This window comes from Sebastes fasciatus, chromosome 5, assembly GCF_043250625.1.
Source record: "Sebastes fasciatus isolate fSebFas1 chromosome 5, fSebFas1.pri, whole genome shotgun sequence".
In the NCBI taxonomy this organism is placed as follows: Eukaryota; Metazoa; Chordata; class Actinopteri; order Perciformes; family Sebastidae; genus Sebastes; species Sebastes fasciatus.
Window position 1 is genome coordinate 24,395,188 of NC_133799.1, and position 17,368 is coordinate 24,412,555.

Consider the following 17,368-nt stretch of genomic DNA (forward strand, 5'->3'; position numbering starts at 1 on the left):
CATGCATGCAGTAAACAAATCTGTGGTACCCATGGCTCTCTTCTCCACCCAGCCCGACACTCCCTAAGAAGTCAGTGACCAGTGGCAGGTCAGTGAATCGCGGCCATGCCCCATCTGTCCCTCGGGTGCCCGCTCACAACGCTTCCCCGAGCGCTGATGGCCCTCAGCAGCTCGCCGGCCAACCCACCCGTGCTCCACCTAGTGTGCCAAGGTGACTCAGAAACCACACAGCCTGACATCTGACCTGTTACATTACGATGACCTCCAGTCTGTCACTCACAGACATGTACGACTGGCACATATGCATACACACACTCACACCATCAAACCTTGAGCTACACAGGGGCAGAGGGAGTTGTTATTTGAGCTGGGTGGGGGTCTGCTGGAAAAATGTGTTTCTCATATTCTCTTTCCCATCAGCCTCAGTAGACAGGACTTCTCTCTGTGCAGCTTTCTACTGGAGCCAGAGACAACAGGCTGAGCAGCTCTGTCAAGTTTTCATCTCTCTCTCCGTCCTTCATCCCCCCCCCCCCCTTTTCCCCCTCTTTCTCCAAGCATGCATTTGTTTTATTGCCCTCCCCAGTTTCCCTCATGCAGTAACCGTTATTTTCCCTTTCCCCCCCTCAAGTTCTTTTTCTTGTACATTTCTTCACTTCTCCTCTTTCACTGGTTCCTCCCCTGCTTTTTGGCCCGTCTCTCCTCTTTCTCTCTGCCTCATTTCCTCTGTGCTCTCCAATGGTTCTTTAGGTTCTTTCCCGCATGATCTCCCTCTTTCCTCTCCTGACTCTTTCCATCCAACCTCATGCCTCTTTTTCTTTCTCAACCTCTCTCTCTCCCCCTATAGATATACAGTACGTGAGGCATGGGCTTTACTTCTGTTTTCTCCTCCACAATTATTCAAATCATCGTAAAGTCTGATGACACTACAGGTCATGAATTGTGTAACAATGTGGCATTATGGCAAATATTGCCAAATTTAAGATACAAAAAATATGTACATGGAAATGTATGATCAAGGAACAGTGAGCCCTGAATCACAGTGCTCCAACATTTGGATTAGCTCCTTGCTAAATTGTGCCTTTCTCCAATCTTTTATAAAATAGAGTAGTAAGTTGTAAGTAATTCCTTTATTGTCATTGCACAAAGTACAACGAAATTAAGCAGCCATACTGACGGTGCATACACATGTATCAGAATATATTATAAATTGATTATTATGTATTTGTTTGACCTAAAAACATATATTGCACTTTGGATATTGCACATGTGCTGAGGTGTATTAGCTGTATATATAAGTAATACATAAATACAGGAATAAATATGTACAAAGGAAGAAACTAAGATGCCGTTGGAAACATCTGTAGTTATATATATACAAATAAAAGGTGCAGTTGAAATGTTAAAACGTAATGCAAAAATGTAAAAACATCTGTGCAGTGTACAATATACACAAACAAAATGGTTGTAACTGTAAGTATTGTAGTGCTGATATTCAGTGTAGATAGTCAGTGTCAGTGTCAAATTCTGTAACCGACTGCTGGCTTACGTATATTATAGTTATCTCTAATATAATAACCATTATTTCCTCACCCTTAATCACTTTTTTTTCTCTGCTCTTCTTTCAAATAACGCCAAACCCATATAATTCTACATGTAATAGTTTTTGCAAGTTTTCATATCTTTTATGACAAGCCTCTAATCCAGGGGTCAGCAAATTGTTTTTTGTTTTCAAAACTGTTCACTGAAGGACCAACGCAGGTTTATAGCTGCAGTGGAAACATACAGTTAGCCTGTGTTTTAAATAGTTGCTTTTGTTTGATTTTCTTTATTAATGTAGGAATTAAATGGGCATATGAAGCTGAAATGCTGGTATTTGCTGGCCGGTGCCTACAGTAGAGCTCGCTGCTGCATAACCAGATTTATAGATTATGATGATGAGGGATCAGACAGTATCTCTTAAATACTTCGGTCTGTGGTTAAGAAAACTACACTTAAGTCATGCAAATGAAAGGAATTTCTCTGTCCATATATAGGATATAGGATTTTATCGCAGATCACGATAAAAAACACAGAATTTCCATTATCGGGATAATTGTGAATATCGTATGAGGGACTTGAAGAAGCTGTCTAGCTCGCTATCACGGTAGAGAAGTGAAAATTAAAGCCTGATTTAAAAAAAAAAATACAGGAATTGTCATGTAAGAAAGAACAGACTCACACAATGTTGCTATTTTTTATTTATGTATTTATCCTTTATTCATGCAGGGGGACCGTATGATTTATGATTACCTTATTTAAGATTGTTTGATTGTTTTTCACAAAAAAAAATGTGTCCTATCTGTGATGCAATAAAAATTTTTGTTTCTTAACAAAATGTAAGATAAAGTAATTACACAGTATGTTTTAGTACCATTTTAAGAGTTGTAAGCATATTTTGATGATTATTGGGATAATATTTGATTCACAGTTAATTTGGCACTGATAATCGTGACATGAAATATTCATATATATATATCATCCCACGCCTACAAGGCACACTATGAGTCATGAGTGTCTCCTTGTGAAAGATATTATTAGACAGTAGTATACTGTCATTTTATTGGAGAGTAATTTAAATTAGTAGAAGTAGAGTGTCAGTGGGTGTTCTGTTAATATTATTATATTATATTGAATCTTATTATAATATCTTTGATGTGATCTTCTCTCCAGGAGGCATCCTCCAGCCATCCCAAAAGTGAAATAACACTCCTTTCTGCTCAGAACTCCATTACCCATCTACCCCACTGATCCGTCCAGCTGCAGCTCACTGCTGCCCAGAGACACCCATGACCTGTGTGATGTGTAATCCAGCTGAACCACTATGCCGGGCTTCTCTCCGTCTCCTCTGGGAGCTGCTGTCTGTAAAATTCACTGAGTCCTGAGCCTGTTTTGTACATAATATCTTCGGCCATAAACGCCGGAATGTGCTCGACTGTCTGCAGACTTTTCCTCAAGTGCCTGAACTTTGTGTAAATAGAAATACCAATTTTTAGTTATTCTATGAAAAGAGACTACATATGCACTATTTTCACTGTTTTTGAATAAACAGGTTTTATTTTTGAACATGTATCGTAGTTTCTCATTATTTTAAGGTTTGAGGTGAAAGAAATGTTTACTATAGCAGTCATCAATTTCATCATTTTATAATTTTTTTCTCCCATGCATTTCGACTTCACCGACATAAATGTTTACTCACTTTTGCCGCCAATAGTAGAGATGTATATCAGCAGTTTGCTAAGATCCAATGGCATATAAAGCAGATCATGTTTAGGATGAATTATTAACAGATGTTCTCTGCTCCAATTGTAATTACCAAAGATATTATTTTTGTTGAGTGTCCAAAAACACGCTATATCAAGGCTTAAAGGCCTCCTTGACATTGACAGAAATGTGTGGGGACTCCCGGTGTGTGTGCCAGAATATTGGTAATGTCTCCAATGTAAATAAAACATTGTCTAAATAGACAGAGAAATATATATCATTTGCAACCGTGCAGTCTGTGACCCGCTGATGTAATTTCCTTGTTTGTGACAGTGTGGTTCTATCTGGGTTCTCTGAGGAGAAGAGGCAGCCTGGCTGAACCGTGTTAAAGTCTGGCTGCTTCATCTGCTGCTGAATGGCGCCACCAAGGCAGTCAAAACCAACTGCAGAGCCCGCCAGCACATCTCGTACCAAGCCAGGGAGAGGAGAGGTGATGGAGGTATGACACCTAGCGTCCACTACACACTGCTGTTGTTACAGGATGTGTGGCTCCATTCATGCTTTCTGGTACAAACTTTCATGGATTTCTTAGAAAGCTGGTCCCAAAACAGTAGTAGTAGTAACTCTGGTGTGTTTTTATTTTGTTGAAGTGAAAGTAAGAATGAAGACAAGCTGTTCTCTAATGTACTGAAATGAGAAAACTAAACAAAAGCTACAATGAACCGCTGAATGTTGAACTCTAGGAACAGTTAAACATGGTACTCTTGTTAGATCAACAATAAGTCTGTCAGGACAGAACTGCTGCTGTGCTGCTCTCTATTGGCTGACAGTTTTTAAACAACACGACGGTTACAACAGGTGTTTTTCATCAACTGGCTGCGCCGGTGTGACGTCACTGCCCGGGGTGTGTCCGGGAATGTAACATGGTCTACACAGTCCCACGAGAGCAGCACTGCAGCAGTTTTCCGAGTCACACAGTCTAAAATTAAGACTAAATGAGCTTCATGGGCCAATACATTAGAGGATATTATTTAAAGGTCCCATATTGTAAGTGCTGTATAAATACTGTGAAAATAACAAAACACTCAATCCATGGAGAAATACACACAACCTGTATTCAGAAACAAGCCGTCAGTATTTGTGTAATTTTGTGATGTCACAAATATACAATATATAGACCATTAAACATTCTAAATGTTTAGGCTGCGTCCGAAATCACACACTATGCACTACATACCCAGTATGTGTACTATCGTTCGGCACACTTTTGTGTGAATAAACAGCAGTGTGAATCTTTTCGGACGCTCTGAGCAGTAATTTACATCGTCACTTCCTTGACGGTTGGAGATATGTAACCATGGTAACCCGTGCCAACCTCATGTGACCAAAACGACGGTTTGTGATCAAAGTCTGAATTATTAGTTATATACAGCGGGTAAAATAAGTATTGAACTGAAGATCAGAGTTCATAGAAGAGGCCCAGGGAACCTTCAAGATTTGAAGACTGTTTGTGTGGAAGAATGGGCCAAAATCACACCTGAGCAATGCATACGACTAGTTTCTCCATACAGGAGGCGTCTTGAAGCTGTCATTACCAACAAAGGCTTTTGTACAAAGTATTAAATAAATATCAGTAAGCGTGTTCAATACTTTTTCCCTGTGTCATTTCACATTATTACACATAACTTAATTTCTGAACTTATTTGTTTTGGTTTCTTTGTATGTTTATATTACTTGGGTTGTTACCAACATCTGGTGAAAATTTCATGTCAATAGCACCTTTTGAAATATATTTACTGAGAAAAATGGTGACGTGTTCAATACTTATTTTACCCGCTGTAGTTATTGACGTTACAGAGCTGTCTGTCAACATCCGTTATAAATGTTGTCATAACTACTGCATTGCATTGTGGGATATTCATGCCGCCGTAGTGTTCAGTGTTTGCATACTGTAATATTTCACCGGAAGTAGTTTGCAATTCGCGTACTATTGGTTTCATACCAAGATTTCGGACATACTACAATATCTCACATACTGTTTTAGCGTACTAAATAGCATGTTAGTGTGGAATTTCAGATGCAACCGCAGCGTATGTGAATGTGACATCAGCTGACAGGAAGTAAGCATGGACCCAAGCTGTTGCCTAGCAACGCAAATCTGTTGAAATAAAAAGTCTTTCAGACAGAGGGTGACTACGGGCATATTCAGGCAGACAATATGAGGAAAATAAAGTGTTTTTTTAACATTAAAGCATGTAAACATGTTCTTGTAGAAACATAAAATACAAGTATGAACCTGGAAATTAGCACGATATGGAACCTTTAATTATTGTTGCATTACACTTCCACTGTAGTCCAGGTAAAAATTACCTTCTGGTAATCCCAAAGTATTTTATTAAATAACTCTTTATTACAAAACCCTTTAAAATCTGAATTTGTACTTTTAATGTTTTATTTTAACACAGTTTATAATCCACTGTGGTCAATGGATCCGTCCATTCATTCATAACAACAACAACATACTGTACACAACCATAAAAACATCCCACGGATTATTAAAACATCTCTGTTATCAAATTGGTGCATATAGAGTCAGAATGTGTCCAGTAATGTAAAGTCAGCATTGCATGTTAGTTGATACCTTCAATAAAAATTCTGAGGTCAAGCTTGAACATTAAAAACATCTTTATGTTGTCATGGCTGTCCAAACAGATGTGGACTGATGATGAAACTGTTAGTCAGTTTAGATGTACAGCACCAAAACAATACTGCCGACTGACAGTAAATTCATTGTATGAAATTCTCACTTGGCTTAAATGTCTGTTGAGCATCATGTGTGCTTCTCTTGGCTCTGTCCGTTAGTGAAGGAAGTGGCTGAGGTCCTCCTGAATCTCAGCCTCATCCCAGGGTCCATGGATGTTGTCCTTGTGCCTCTGCAGTCTGACTAGCAGCAGGGGGCAGAGTAACGTAACACTCCCTAAGGCCAGGGCTAAGAGCACGGCTCCCCCTGGCGTCTGGGACCCCAGACCACCCACCCCTCCGATACACATTCCAACACACACCCCAGTAAACTGACTGGGGGCGTTCTCCCTCAGCCTTTGCAGCAGGCAGGGCCACAGAGCAAACACCAGCAGGGCACAGCTGAGCATGGCGAAGGTGTGCAGAGCGCCGGGTAACCTTGAGGCTAAACACACCGAGGCAAACAGGGCTGCATTCAGGGAGAGGCTGCCAGGAGGTGAGGGCTGGGCGTAAGGGAACGACACCAGGTGGGCCAGCAGCATCACAGCAGTCATGGCGTACACTGTGTCGGTACTCACGGACTCCGTTAGTGTCTTCAGAACTGGCGAGAAGCCAAAGGTGAAGGAAAAAAAAATAGCTGCACTCTGTAAGTCAGCCAGACGGGTCCGGGGCTCACAGCCTGGTTCGACTTGAGACGACAAGGCTTGGTGCAGTCCATAACCCAGCAGGGCGCAGACCAGGCTGGTCCACAGCAGCGTCTCAGGGGACAGCCGACCCTGTGAGGAAAGCAGAGAAATTAAGCACTTAATGTACACCATTCTGTACATTAGTGTGCTCTATGAGGACCATAGATCTTCTAAAGCTTTACCTGCTCCATGTAGAGCCAGAGGGTGATAAAAATGGCCACACAGGACAGCTGCTCTCCAACAAAGCCTGCCTCTTTCACCACAGCCCAGTAGCGGTACTGCCGGATGCCCTCATTCCTCCGTAACTCCTCCAGGAACCGCTGGTCTACGTAGTTATCAGGGAACGGCTGGTGCTCCCAAAGCACCTTCCGCCAGGGCACAGCTGGACCTGGGGCACCGTCTGGCCCCATCACCCTGACCACACACATAAACACACAGTCAGATTTATGAGCACGAATTATACAGGATTAGTTGTTGTCACATATTAAATTAATTGGCAACTATTTTGATATTCAATTCATCGGTTTGGGTAATTTTTTTAAGGAAAAAAATGACAAAATTCTCTCTAAATTGAATATCTTTGAGTTGTGGACAAAACAAGATATTTGAGGACGTCATCTTGGGCGATGGGAAACACTGATTGACATTTTTCACCATTTTCTGACATTTTATAGACCAAACAACTAATCAATTAATTGAGAAAATGATCGACAGATTAATCGATAATGAAAATAATCGTTAGTTGCAGCCCTAATCCTGTGTTCCCCAGCTTAATATCCTCTTAATATGACACATTAACGAGGGTTTTTAAAGGGTTTTATGCTCTCAGCAAAGTTTTTTTACCTCAGTGTCAACTCATAATGTAATAATTTAAAGGTCCCATATTGTAAAAAGTGAGATTTTCAGTTTTTTTACATTATAAAGCAGGTTTAAGTGCTATATAAATAGTGTTAAACTATCAAACCGCTCAATATAAGGAGAAATACACACAGCCTGTATTCAGAAACTCTGCATTTGAAACAAGCTGTCATGATTTCTGTCCATTTGTGATGTCACAAACATACAATATTTAGACCATTACACGGTTTTAAACGTAAATATTCTAAATGTGTCCCAGTTTGTTTCCTGTTGCAGTGTATGTAAATAACATCGGCTGACAGGAAGTAAACATGGACCCAAGCTGTTGCCTAGCAACGCAATTCCGTTGCAATTCCATTGAAATGCACTAAAATGAAGCTTTTCAGACAGAGGGTAAATACAGGTATATTCAGACAGACAGTACGAGGAAAATAAAGTGTTTTTTGAACATTACAGCATGTAAACATGTTCTAGTAAAAACACAAAATACAAGTATGAACCTAAAAATGAGCACGATATGGGACCTTTAAATGCAATAAAAGCTCATAATGTAAGAAAACGATGAGTGCATAATGTAGTAACAGTTCAGTTCATAATGTAATAACTTATTACATTAAGAAAATTATTACATTATACACTAAGCAATGCAATGCAAATGTTGATCATTTCAGCGCATAGTGTTGCAATAAAAAAAAAAAATGTTATACTCTTTTTTTATGTTTATTTTGTAACGTGTACAACAACATTTTACTACAAGAAACACAACATAAACAACCCAAACACACAGAAACATGATATCAACTCTGTAACTCAAGCTCAGTGAATAAAGTCAATAAACTAGTTGTGCTTTTTTAAATGTAAACTTGGAAGCTAATGAGCTATCTGTCATGTAACTAATCAATTTCTTGCATTAATTATTTCATCCTCAGCTTTAACCCTGTTGAGTCATAACATTACTTGTAGTGGTGCGTTTGCTGTCAGGTGAATGAATGTATCCTGGTTGACTGGTGCTGCTAGCATGACAGCTATTTCCTGCTTTGACACGACAATAAACCAGATACTCCTCCTGTAAACTGTGTTTATGAACACTAACACGTTCACTATCTGTTAAACAAGCTACACAAACATCTCTAAAGCTGTTCCCACCTACCTGAGATGGTTTTAGTTCAGCGCTGATGATGCTACAATCTCATCCTGTCATTCTGCTGTCAGTAAAACAGGTGTTACAACGAAGTCTGTTACCACGTCGAGTAGAGTTCCGGTTTAGGTGGGATGAAACCGGAAACGCTTATTGAGAGGGTAACTGTATTCAACACAACACCGGAAGAGGAGCACTTTAGAGAGCTCACAGAGCCCCCTGTTGTTGGATGGACATAAATTCAACTCTAAGACCAAAAAAAATTATAAATACACAGTAAAATACTCAGTCAATTATAAAGAAATGCAATAACTACCTTTTCCTCCTAGAGTTTAGGAGGAAGTTGGTATAAAGGATTTTTTTAAAGACTTTATTTTAAATCTGTGAACAATACAATAAACAATTAAACTGATACATAGGTAAATAATACATATAAAGGAAACGAAGGCATAAATAAAAACAAACAAATATAAAATAAAATAAAGTAACATAAAACATGCATATAATAATAAATAATAGAAACTTGTGTAAAAACATATTAAAATGGGAGCACAATCTCGCCGTTTTACTTGCCTTTTTGTTATTTGCTGAAGTTATTGTCTTAATATATAGTTACAGTAAAAATACTCAGTAAATTATAAAGATATGCAATATCCTAATATAACCCTACACTATACTCACTTTTAACAGTCTCTTCTGCGTTGTATTCACTTTTTTAATAGTCGTGTATCACAGCTGTTACCCTGCACTATATTCAGTTTTAACAGTTTTCTTCATCTCCTTGTATTTTTATATCTGGTATATTTTCTTGTACTTTGCACAACTAACTTTTTTACTGCCTTTTTACTAACATGTTTTGCACTATGGAACTGTGATGCTGGAAACTTGAATTTCCCTCGGGATCAATAAAGCTACTATCTATCTATCTATCTATCTATCTATCTATCTATAACTACCTTTTCTTCCTAGAGTTTAAGAGGAAGTAGGTATAAAGGATTTAAAAATTTATATTAAATCTGTGAACAATACAATAAATATTTATTATGACGAAGTAGTATATCCCAATTGTATGCATACAGTACGTACTTAGTGAGGGCAGCTGCAGTACGTGCCGTACTAAAAGTACAAAGGAAAAGTATGCCATTTGGAACGTAGTCTGTGTGTGTGGTTTGCTAAACACTCCCACTGAAATACCACACTGCAATTATCAATCACCGAATGCACCTGTGAACACGCTTGTAACCAATTAGATCACTTATAATTAAGAGATTGAACACTGAATAAGATTCAGGATTACTCTTTTGTGTGCAAAACAATTATGGCCAATTATGGAGAGTTAGAGTAAGTAATTGCAATTTGTTTACAGTATAATACAGTAACTATGCACATGTGATCATCAGTTAAAGTAATTGTCTGATACTGGTATGAGTATTGAGGATAAACAGATTGCATTTGTGTTCATAGTCTTTATATACAGCATCCTGCAAATGAAACAGCCAAAGACTCTGGAGATAATAGTGTTTCAAACTTAACACATCAGTGTGCATTTGGCATGTGGAGAGAGCTATTTATTTGGTGTTTGTGTGTAAAGTTGTGGTCCAAAAATACCATTTGCTGTTGCAAGAGATGTAAGATATTTTGTATTTGTGTATATGTACACAAATAGTTTCAGAAATTGTGTTTTAGCAATTGCAAAAAAAAACTGTAAAAGATTGATAAAACATTGTAATGAGGGTCCTGTCAACCTGGAACTTATAGAGTTTCCTGAAACAAAAGAGACGCTGCTGGTTTTTCTTGCACACCATGTCAGTATTCCTCTCAAATATCAGTTTATTGTCTAGTATAGTTCCTGTAGGTCTCCAATATTTCTATATTCTGGCCATCAATCACTGTACTGTCAGTCATGTGGACTGTGATATTCATAGATAACCTCGTCTATATTCAGTCTCCTACGTGACAACTCAGTAAACCGGTCTGCTGAGAGGAACCAGCACTAACACCAACCACCATGGTAAATTCTGCCTTAATATCCTCATCAATTCACATACAGTTGTTGCCTTTTCCGTATCTGATGCTTAGTTGTCTCTTTCATTTTTGCTTTTCTCTGATTCTAGTTGAGGATAGGATCGTGTCTTAACAGAGACCGTGTTTCCAGAAGGGCTGGATCATCCACACAACATCTGATAAGCCAGTAAGTGTCATGAATCAAAGTGTAATACCGTGAGGATGAGTAATGATGATGACCAACACTACTTCCTTTCCTTTCAGTTCTCCTGCGCTGTGCTCGGCAGGAGTCTCAGGTTCTGCAGTAAGGGAGTGTCTAACCATCAGCTCTCTGGATCTGCACCAGCAGAACCAGAAGACACCAGCTTGTCCAGCAGCTCTATGATTTAGTCTCTTCTATTTCATCTGAGCTGCTGCATGCTTGAAGAAGCCTTCTAGCTTTCCTACAGGTATCTGCACAAAACGCTGTCTCCATATACGGTACGATAATTTAAGTTTGAAATAAAAAAAGTTTTTGCTCAGTAGAAACACGATAGAACAACAAAGTCAGAAAAATGTGTGATTGTTTAATTTATACACATGTACAACTGCAGGACATTAGTTGAATAAATATCTTATATAACATCACATTCCCCCCTAATTTGAAACCGTAGAAGACACAGCTAGACCCGAGTCAACAGCCTCTCCTGACTGGAAAATAATCTGATTATCTCACGTCGGCAGAATAGGAACCCATGCCGAATTTGAGGCGCCCCTGCACCCACTTCATCTTAGCACTCTGTGGCTTTGGAGGGGGCTCTTGCACATGACATCAGTTTTCTCTTTATTCTCTTTATCACCCCCCCCCCCACTGCTCCATCAGGGTAGTTGAAAATACTTTTCAAATGTTGACACAGAAACTTTAACAATCTCCCACTCAGCAACTTGGAAATACTTTTTAAAATATTTGTAGTTTTTTTTATTTTTGAAGAACTTTAAATCAGAAACTGCAACTTTATATACTATATTACTAATCCATCACTCATAGAATTTCAACATACAATACTTTAATTAAACACTTGATGCCACAGTGAGACCAGAGAATACATGATGGTAGTAAGCACTTAAACTGAGGCAGCCATAGGCATCCTCTATGTTATTTCAGGGACCCACAATGTGTACATTACTGTCAAAAAAATCATTTCAAAACTGCTCAAAGTTTGGTTTTACAGCACTTGCAACATAAGGCTGTTAAATTATGAAGGCATGAACTCACTGTGTGATCTTTATCTTACAGCAAACTCAGAAGATGGCAACATGAAGCTCCCAGCTGGGTAGTGAGTAACCAAGTTTCTCCTCAGTAACGAAAACAATAAAAATAGAAATCCTCTCGGCAACCATAATCACAAGCCACTCTAGTGTCTTAATACTGTATAAACAACCAATGAGATAAAAAAAAAACTTCTTCGCTCACACATTATAACAAGTTGTGGACCCGTTTCCGTTGGACCCCGATTAACCTAAAAAAAAAAAAATCACTTTGGGGCCCATCATGTTAAGAATATGAAGACAAAAAACATGTTGTTCCGTGGCATCAGAGGCAGTGCAATGATCAGATGTTAGTTTGTAATAATGGCTTAAAAAAAACAAAACATGATTATCAAACAAGCGTTTAAAAAGAATGCTGACAAGGCAGTGAATGGCTCGTGCATATTAAACTGAGCAGTGCACCCATGTAGTAGTGGTAATGACCTTCCAGGTGTCAGGAAGATAGAAATACTCTTAGTCACCAGCGAGACAGGCAGGCCCGACATCTTCACACTGTGGGTGTCTGTAAGCAGACACCAGTCAACAGCAGCAGAGAGGCTTCACAGAGGAGGGGAGCCCATAAGCCCGTAGGAGAGCAGGGCAGTAGTCATTAAGAGATGGTCTGTTTGCTTTTCTCCTATTCCAGTATTGGCATGACAGTGAAAGTGTGACTGAATTTCTAGAAACAACATAAATGTTCATGGCTGGAAGCGAAATACAAACCACTATGGTACATAACTACTGTACAGGGAAGACTTGCTGATTCCCCACTCTTTATTTGGAAGAAATAAATCTAAATCTTCAGCTACCACATCATTTATTCATCTAGTTTATCTTAAATAAAAAAATGTCCAAAGAAAAGAGGACATATTTTTGCCACTGGCCTGGTAACTTTAGGCTCTGTTAGAAAAATAATGACATCATAAATGTGCTTGTTATGTTACTTTCTGTGAAGAATTACAGCCGCTAGGGAGGACTACAAAACAATGCAAGTTTTAAAGAGAAACAAAGAGATTTTTTGTCTGTAGCAAAGAGAGGGGCAGATAGTTAGAAGTCTCTGTTCCAAACCAGGCACTCACTGTCCCCCAAACTCCAGTGGACTGAGAACCAGAGCAACAACAGAGGTGACTTTGTTATTAAGAATGTCAAAATGTCTGTCTTTGTGTAGGTGTGCGTGCATATGTTTGTGTATAGATTGTGTTAAAAGTCACAAGCCAGTAGATCTGCTGAAAAAAAAAAAATCTCAAAGGTATCTGAGGGCTAGTGCGTTAGTTTCTTTCTCTCGGTGTCCCTCCGTTTGGGGTGGTGTTATGTACGAATTTTCCTTTTGTCTTCAAACAGTGAGCGGACCAGGTAGACCTGAACCGACGATACCAACATCATTATAATGACATTAAAGATCGACCAAAAGTTCACCGTGTCAAAGTTACTCTCCTGGATGTTTCTATCGCGAGCCTCGAACGCCCGCAGCAGGTTCTGGATGTGCACACTTTTGCCCAGACGAGCCTTCACGTTGTTGATGGTGTCCTGGAGGAGAGGAGACGCACACAGGTCAGAAAAAAAACGTTCATCTACATTGTTCTTCTTATGTACCGAACACTAAACTGCACAAACTTACGAAGCGGAGTGATCAAAATGAGAGTTTAGATCTCTTGGGACAGTTTTGCGTTTGTAAATAAGTCAGGTGTGTTCCTTCCTCCATGGGAAAACAACTTCCTGCACAGCTGGAAGATACATTTCCTGTCTTTTAAGTGAGTGCGTGAGGGAGGTTTATGTGACTTCTGACACAGATTACGGCAGTTCCTGGTGAAGGGGCGTTGCAGGCTATTGTGGTGTAAGCTGAGACAATTGGCTTCCCTCAGACAATAGGTGAGAGTTCATGACATTAGTCTATTCTTGTGACACTCTCCACGACTTTGCATGTATAAGGGTTTTTCCATGGACCGGGTCGGTCGCTTTTATCCGTGCCGTGCCAGCATCCACTGCTTGGTAGGTAGTAGGGCCGACCACGTTCAACCCGTGACGGTCTCCTCCACTGAGTTGTGGTTAAACACATGCATGTTTGTGCAGGAGACTAGAGGGAAAGCTGTTTTTAATAGTCTGTGTTCAGCTCTCAGTAATTTTGCAGCTTCTGCCCGCATCTCTGTGGTATGGAGTCTAGTTTAACTCCAGATATCAGCCTTATTTTACTGTTTTCTAATCACTTTAAGCCTCATTGGAGTTATGTTAAGTTACTGTCTGCTCAAGCAAACCGAACCTTTCCTGCTGTTGCTGCTTCACATTAAAAGCTTTCCACTTGCGAACCAGTGTGAGATGCTTTTATTGTGTAGAAATGATAGGAAATGCAATGTGTTTGTCACCAAGTTAGCGGAGCTTCAATAAAACATGTCTTATCAATCATATTATGGACATATTCTGCATTATTTGATGAGCATATCCGTTAGAAATACTGTAGGGAAGAATGGTACAAACAGAAAGCCACAGTGAGCTGAAAATAGCTGCACCACCCCACCCCTCCTACCATGGAAAAACCCTTTATGTAGTGGACTGTTTGCCATTTGTTGGCAACCTGTTGGGTCACTTTGCACCCTCCATGTCATCCTATGAGCATACATAGGTGGCAGACAAGAGAGGGACAAAGTCTGATACACCCAGTGACACTTTGAATCAGCTTTAACTTCTCACTAGTGCCATTCAGGCCCAGGAGTTCCCACACAAACTGCATGTTAAATTGAATCTTTTCTGAATAACATAACATGTTATGCGGTGTATCTGTCTGTCAGACTGGCTGCACCCTCACCATGATGTCTTCCAGCTTCATGTCCAGCTTGTCTGTTCCTTCGATATAGTTATGCCAGTCCTCTTCCTCCCTTTCCATGTTGTCCAGAATCAGCTCGAAGAAGACGAGCTTCTCTGAGACGGTACTGAACGTGTTGTCGAAGCAGAACATGTAGTCTCCGTTCTCGACAATCTCAACACTGGAGGAGAAGCACAGGCGGTAAGAGCTTCCACATGTATCTGTGTCAGATGATGCATGTCCCAGAGATCACCTATGTAACTTACGTGTGCACTCCATCTGACTTGTGGTAGTCACTGAACAGCTGGTGGCCGGAAGGAGAGGTGATGTGGAAATCTACATCGAGACCTGCACCATCTAGTACCTGTGGAAAAGTTGAAGACATTCACACACGAGAAGTAACAGAGAACATATTAGAAAATTGAGAGACATGAAAACAACACTGCAAGTTTGTGTGGGTTTGATATTTTCTCCAGAGAGCGTAGCAGCACTTGTATTTTGTGTTACTAAATGTGAGGAATGGAGAACGTACATCGCCCCTGTAATGTTCAACAAATTTGATCCTAATATCCCTGACCAATGCTATAAGTGTAATATTCATCAAGGTACGTTATATCATTGCTTGTGAGGAGGTTCAACAATTTTGGACTTCTGTGATACGATATATCTCTCAAATTACCTCTTCTCCAGGACCTTTATGTCGTAAGCTATGCATATTAAGCTTTTATTGATTTCACGATTGCTCCTTAACTCATAGAGAAAGAAAAATGGTTGACCTATGTCTACTACAAGCCAGGCGTTACATCAAAGTTTGGTTCTTGAGAAACTAAAATATATAGTTAAGGAAGAAAGCTTTGGAGTTTTATCACATCTGGGAAATGTCTAAGTTGAGTAAAATCTATTGTGATGAATGTGTGTGCTGTACTTTGTTTTATGTTTGTGACCATATTCTTAATCTAATTTATTTTATTTATTTATATATTTATTTGTTTTAATTTTATTTATTTACTTCATTATATTTTCATTGTAAATTTATATCCTTTTAATTTCATGTTTAGCTTTTTACTTTCAATTCAGATTTTTTTTAATAATCATTTTGATATTTTTTTTACATTATTATTATTATTTTATACACTTTTGGGGAAGGTTCTGTGTTGTATGTACAATGTGCTGTTAAATGTATAAAATCTTTTTTGTGTGCATACAATATTTTCATATATATGTATATGTGTGTGCGTGTGTTTGCATGTGTATGCATATATGGGCATATGAATGCACATGTGTATGTATATGTGTGTACAGTATACAGATGTGAATGTGTGTATATAATATATACTGTATGTGTGTGTTTTTCTTCTTTTCTCCTCAGTTATCCAGTTACTCTTTGTTCTATCTTACTCTTCGGTTCTGTGTGTACAACTGTGTGTATAAAATACAAAAATATACTATTGCAAATACTGCATATTCTATATATTGTGGATGTATAATAATTCATGAGTAATTTGCAATAAAAGTATAAAAAAAAAAACTGGTCCACTGGAAGTGATGAGCCTGGATAGCTTGTCCTCCAGGGTAGACACTACAACAGATGTATAAAATGCTTGGGATGTCTCCCACAGGCAACTCCCTGAGACATACTCATACTACTACTGCAGACACCACAGAGTCATTCATTCAGTGCTGTAAGCTGCACACTGACTGACTGGCAAAACAGGTTCACACAATTGAACATTAAGGTGAGTCACATAACCTGCTGGCTCTCCTGCTCAATAGAATAATGCATTTAACATATACCAGTGAGGTTTGTATTAATATTACCTGTAAATGAGAATCATAATAAAAAGGGATAATCAACAAGTGTATGTCAATGTTTACTCTCACTTAGGAGGTTGTCACTGATTTGGCAAACACAGATAAGTAGTTTATGTTTGCTCAGCTAATATTAAATTTTTTTATAGATTATAACAGTTTATAATATCACCTGGTATTCAATCTCCATGGAGGCATTCCTCATCATAGTCTGGTAGAAACATTCCTTGCGACCTGCTGGCAGAGTGAACGTGTAGTCGCTGTCCACAGCCTGAGAGAAGGAAGACACAAACCTGTCCGAGAATAGAGCAACAAACACGGACAGGACACTCAGAACCAGCCGGAGAACCTCCATGGTCGAGCCTGATGGTCCAACAGAGCCACAACACGGTGTTACAGTAGTAAGTGTTACTGTGTTGGTATGTGAGTTCTGTTCGACCAAACTTCCTTCTGTTGGAAATGTTCTCACTTAGTACTGACGACTGTCTAAAGTTCAGGACCCCACCTGTGTAAAAAACAAAACAAAACAACAACACATTTTTAGTTATTACTTCAAACAATGTAGGGTTACTATTTGAAATTACTCTGATTTAGATAATAATTTATTATTTCATAAACATTAGATATCCTACAATAAAAAAAAAGAAGTACAGGCACAGTTTTAGCCCTCTTCTCGAACTGCATCTTGGGACTTGTGGTTTTTGTATTCCATGTTCTCTTTACACATCCATGATAGGGAACAACCAGTGTTTTAATATATATATATACTAATATTATATATACTAATATATATATACTAATATATATAGT

General features: G+C 39.0%; 3 protein-coding genes across 5 annotated transcripts in view; 1 reads left to right on the top strand and 2 right to left on the bottom strand.

The window, feature by feature from the left end:
• Window positions 1-3,106, top strand: part of dnm3a (dynamin 3a) — a 29,346-nt gene extending 26,240 nt beyond the window's left edge. For 2 of the 3 annotated variants that reach the window (XM_074635976.1, XM_074635977.1), the window contains 2 exons: window positions 53-211; window positions 2,761-3,106. In XM_074635976.1, the coding sequence (XP_074492077.1) occupies window positions 53-211; window positions 2,761-2,845 (244 nt within the window). In that variant the 3' untranslated portion in view covers window positions 2,846-3,106. Of the gene's footprint in view, window positions 1-52; window positions 212-2,709 lie in introns of all 3 variants that reach the window. The other variant, XM_074635979.1, reaches the window with a different exon arrangement.
• Window positions 3,107-5,543: 2,437 nt separating this feature from the next.
• Window positions 5,544-8,828, bottom strand: pigc (phosphatidylinositol glycan anchor biosynthesis, class C). Its single transcript, XM_074635980.1, has 3 exons — window positions 8,674-8,828; window positions 6,848-7,079; window positions 5,544-6,755 (listed from the first exon to the last, which is right to left on the bottom strand). Exons 2-3 carry the CDS (start codon window positions 7,073-7,075, stop codon window positions 6,099-6,101), a joined length of 885 nt encoding a protein of 294 aa, XP_074492081.1. The 5' UTR covers window positions 7,076-7,079; window positions 8,674-8,828; the 3' UTR covers window positions 5,544-6,098.
• Window positions 8,829-11,211: 2,383 nt separating this feature from the next.
• On the bottom strand, window positions 11,212-17,041 carry tmed5 (transmembrane p24 trafficking protein 5). Its single transcript, XM_074635981.1, has 5 exons — window positions 16,731-17,041; window positions 15,016-15,113; window positions 14,753-14,930; window positions 11,505-13,479; window positions 11,212-11,301 (listed from the first exon to the last, which is right to left on the bottom strand). The coding sequence occupies exons 1-4, from the start codon at window positions 16,911-16,913 to the stop codon at window positions 13,261-13,263; spliced, it is 678 nt and encodes a 225-aa protein (XP_074492082.1). The 5' UTR covers window positions 16,914-17,041; the 3' UTR covers window positions 11,212-11,301; window positions 11,505-13,260.
• Window positions 17,042-17,368: the final 327 nt, after the last annotated feature.

Excerpts from the sequence above, each read along its gene's own strand:
- pigc (XM_074635980.1), bottom strand. The coding sequence starts at position 7,075 with ATGGGGCCAGACGGTGCCCCAGGTCCAGCTGTGCCCTGGCGGAAGGTG. Across the intron at positions 6,756-6,847 it reads TCTGGCTCTACATGGAGCAG|GGTCGGCTGTCCCCTGAGAC; the intron begins GTAAAGCTTTAG and ends CTTTCCTCACAG.
- tmed5 (XM_074635981.1), bottom strand. The coding sequence starts at position 16,913 with ATGGAGGTTCTCCGGCTGGTTCTGAGTGTCCTGTCCGTGTTTGTTGCT. Across the intron at positions 15,114-16,730 it reads CCATGGAGATTGAATACCAG|GTACTAGATGGTGCAGGTCT; the intron begins GTGATATTATAA and ends ACTTTTCCACAG. Across the intron at positions 14,931-15,015 it reads AAGTCAGATGGAGTGCACAC|TGTTGAGATTGTCGAGAACG; the intron begins GTAAGTTACATA and ends CTTCTCCTCCAG.